The sequence below is a fragment of the Octodon degus genome, unplaced genomic scaffold (genome assembly GCF_000260255.1).
Source record: "Octodon degus isolate 3935 unplaced genomic scaffold, OctDeg1.0 scaffold00077, whole genome shotgun sequence".
Lineage (NCBI taxonomy): Eukaryota > Metazoa > Chordata > Mammalia > Rodentia > Octodontidae > Octodon > Octodon degus.
The window spans coordinates 629,460-633,003 of NW_004524653.1; the positions used below are offsets into that span (position 1 = coordinate 629,460).

Here is a 3,544-nt window from a genome sequence, read left to right on the forward strand (position 1 = left end):
AGCAGACCAGAATGACAGGCACTCCAAGCATGAACCTACTATTACAAATTGCCATCTTCAGTGCAGTTGCTTAGTTCACAGGTGTCTGTATATATAGTTAGGGTGAGACGATCGGGGCTTTTAATACCAAGTAATGAAGTATGCCAGTGTGCCCAGAGCCCCCGTCATCACCCAGGATAGGTATTTCCTGAATGACCAATCCGTGATGTTATGGAATCATGCCTGAGAGAAAACCAATCCAAAGTACAAGACGGATAAACAGATCCTCACAGAACAGAGGGTGGGAAGCAGAGCGGCCTCATTTCGGATTGCAGTGTGACCAGTTTTTAGGAAACTGCCACCTGCTGAGTTTCAGTGTACACAAAGGACAGTGACCATGGTTATCTGGGAAGAAAAGTACTAAAGTCTGTTCCCTTGTGTAACTGCGTGTGTGTGAGCCCAGATTTTCCTCAAATACTTCGGTATCCCTCGTCAGCAGGGTAGAAACTGAGATATGGGATTCCACCTGCACTCCTGCACTGGGGCCGTCGGCTTAGTACATAAAACCCAGGACAGTTAAATTTGAGTTCCAGATAAATAAGGAATAGCTTAGCATATATGCGTGTCCCAGCTACTGCAGCCTGTGTTGTAACTGGCAACCTTAACTGTTAAGGGAGACATTTGATTTGTTGTTTGGAAACATAACTAATACAGCTTTCTGAAATATGTTAACATGTCATTTGGTTTATTTTCAAATGTATTGATACTTTTTTTTAACTTTAAAAATAGTTTTAGATTTCTCAGTTTGAATCTCTAACACATTAAATACAAATACAAGTCGCCCACATAAGCAGGCGCTCTCCGCAGTCCGCCACAGAGGGTCCCGAGGCGCCTCCGAGTGCTGTGCACTTGGTAATCCCCTCATCCCGGGTCCGCCGAGTGCTGTGTGCTTGGTGATCCCCTCAGCCCGGGTCCCCAGAGGTGGGGCCTGCAGCGCACTGTGCTGCAGAGGAAGCTGCCGATAGCAAATGCTCCAAGCTAAGGCGCTCAGGGGAGATGCGGAGCCTCAGAAGCGTCCCGGGCCAGGTTTGTGAAGCAGGGAGAGCTTCCTGGATTGGAGAGAAGACCTGGAGAGGAGGACCGGGCTTTGCCCCAGTTCTGAACTAACAGTTCAGGGGACAGAGAGCGGGCAGCACGTAGTCCGGAGTGCCGTCCGGGTGGGGCCCGGGGAGGTGAATCCCCTCATAGCTGTGTCTGTGCTGGGGGCGGGGAGTTGGAGGGGAAGTTTGGAGGAAGGACCATCGATTAAGCTGTTAGTGGGAACACAGAAAGGACCTGTGTTTCGTTAGCCCGCTCACAGCACCTTTTTTTTTTTTGTATTTTGTGGAGGGTCTCATGACACAGCTCGCACTCATAGTGATCCTCCTGCTTTCAGCCTCCCCAGCGCTGGGATCACAAGCGTGCACCATCATGTGCCACCATGCTCGGACTTAGTCACAGCTCAGCATACCCGGGGGCGGGGCCAGTGGGACATGTGGTGCTGCCTAAGCAGGCGCTTAGTCTGTTGAGCTGTCTAGCCAGTCCTCACAGCATTTTTAATAAAACACCCAATATACATTCTTGGGTGATTTTATACCTGTTGTTGCCCTGATTTTTTTTTCTTTTCCGTTTTTGGTTTGGTTTGGTTTGGTTTCTGGTACCAGGGATTGAACTCAGGATCTTGCGCTTGCCAGGGAAGCGCTTATTCCACTGAGCTATCTCCCCGGCTGTTGCCTGATTTTCCAAGTAGTTTAAATCCTTAAAACTCTGGCGGTTTCCTTGCTGTGAACAGTTATTTTCACCATTTTCTCACCAGTGCAGTCCTAGATGCCCTGTGCGCCGAATTTAAATCCCGCACATTGCATTTTTAAGCTGGCAAGTTCTGTCAGCCCTTTGCAAGCTCAGGGAATCGCAAATGATTGTGTCTAGGATGCAGCATGACATCAGGTCACCTCCCATCCCACCCCTCCCCAAGGCGACGTCCCCCAAGGGATGAGAAAGCAGGCGTCCAGTGAATTATGACAGCTTTGTAATCTGACTGCAGCCAGGTGCGAGTCAGACCCCACCACTAGGAGATTTATGTTGCTCTCTGGAAGAGAGCATTTGCAAATTTTTGCCTAATAGTGTGCTCCTCCTTGCTTAGAGAAAAGCATCGTAAGGGAAGTAACCGTCTCACTCAGCGACGCCCTTCTCCCCCCTCCCTGCCTTCGCAGGAGCGGAACCTGGCTGCCCACATCCGCACCCACACTGGAGAGAAGCCCCACAAGCACCTCGGGCAGAGGCGGAATCTGGAAGTGCATCGCAAGAAGTACCACGAAGACTCAGATTTCAACCTGACCCTTCACGAGTGTCCCACGTGTGGCAGGGGCTTCTCGCGCTGGGTAAGTCACTGACGCCCTCTGTGGCCTCTGCAGACCCGCCCAGAGGAGCGGCAGAGTTGGATGAGAGAGCCGGGCGGGACTCCAGATTGCCTCTGCTGGCCTGGGCAAAGCTGGTTAGTTTGGGGCGACTTACGCTAGGAAGGTTCAGTCTGTGGGTAAAGGTCCTGGACAGAGGACATAGGCTCACCCCATGCAACTGGGAAGCAGAGAGACCGGAGGAGCCGGGGAGGGAGACACGCTCTGTCGGGTTCCACCCCAGTGCCCCCTCTTCCAGCCAGGCCCCCCCAACCCACATTCAGCAGCGGGCTCATCCACTAACAGATGTAGTGCACCATGACCCATCACCTTCTAAAAGCTTGAACTCTGCACAAAGAGCCTTTGTGAGGGGAGAGGGTCATTCTAAATCTAAACCATAATGATAAGTAATTATCTCAAAGTTTGACAGCTTCAAGTTACAGGCATTTATCCCTTCACAGTTTCCGTAGGTCTGGGTCGGGAAGGGTTTGGTGGGTGGTTCTTAAGCGGGTGTCCAGAGGTTGCAGGCAGGACCTCAGCTCTGTCCCTGCCACAGGGCTGCCCACCTGTCCCCAAGGCTCAGAGCACATGACAAGAGGAGGCCATCGTTCCTTCTGCTGCCAAGTCTTAAAAGTGTCCCGACTTTAACCTCCGTGGATTAGAAACAAATCCCAAGGCCCAAACATGCTCAAAGGGGAATAAGGTCCTTCTGGGAAGCAGGAGTACCGGGGAGTTTGCGGACATTTTAAAACCGCCCTAGACACCAGGTGCTGCAGCCCAGATTTGGAACTTTTGAACTACTGTATTTGGACTTGATTGGTTTTGGTTTTGGGGGTTTTTGTTTTGTTTTGTTTTTTATTTTATTTTATTTTTTTATTTTTATTTTTTGGCGGAACTGGGGATTGAACTCAGGCCCTTGCACGTGTCAGGCAAGCGCTTATTCCACTGAGCCATCTCCCTGGCCCCCTTAATTGGTTTTATATGGGAAACTTCTATCATTTTTCTTAAAAGAAAAATATTAGAGTAGTTGTGCCTTTCTGGGTGGCATAGTAGGAACACTCTGGAACATTAACCTTCTTCACACAGAATTCCAAATAAAAGTGGTGGCGGTGGTACAGAAGTACCAGTTC

The 3,544-nt window shown here is 50.2% G+C and overlaps 1 protein-coding gene across 1 annotated transcript in view; it reads left to right on the forward strand.

Moving 5' to 3' along the window:
* Nucleotides 1-2,411, forward strand: part of Ctcfl (CCCTC-binding factor like) — an 18,625-nt gene extending 16,214 nt beyond the window's left edge. Inside the window, exon 8 of the mRNA XM_023720797.1 lies at nt 2,232-2,411. Coding sequence (XP_023576565.1) covers nt 2,232-2,411 — 180 coding nt within the window. The remainder of the gene's footprint in view (nt 1-2,231) is intronic.
* The last annotated feature ends 1,133 nt before the right edge of the window (nt 2,412-3,544 follow it).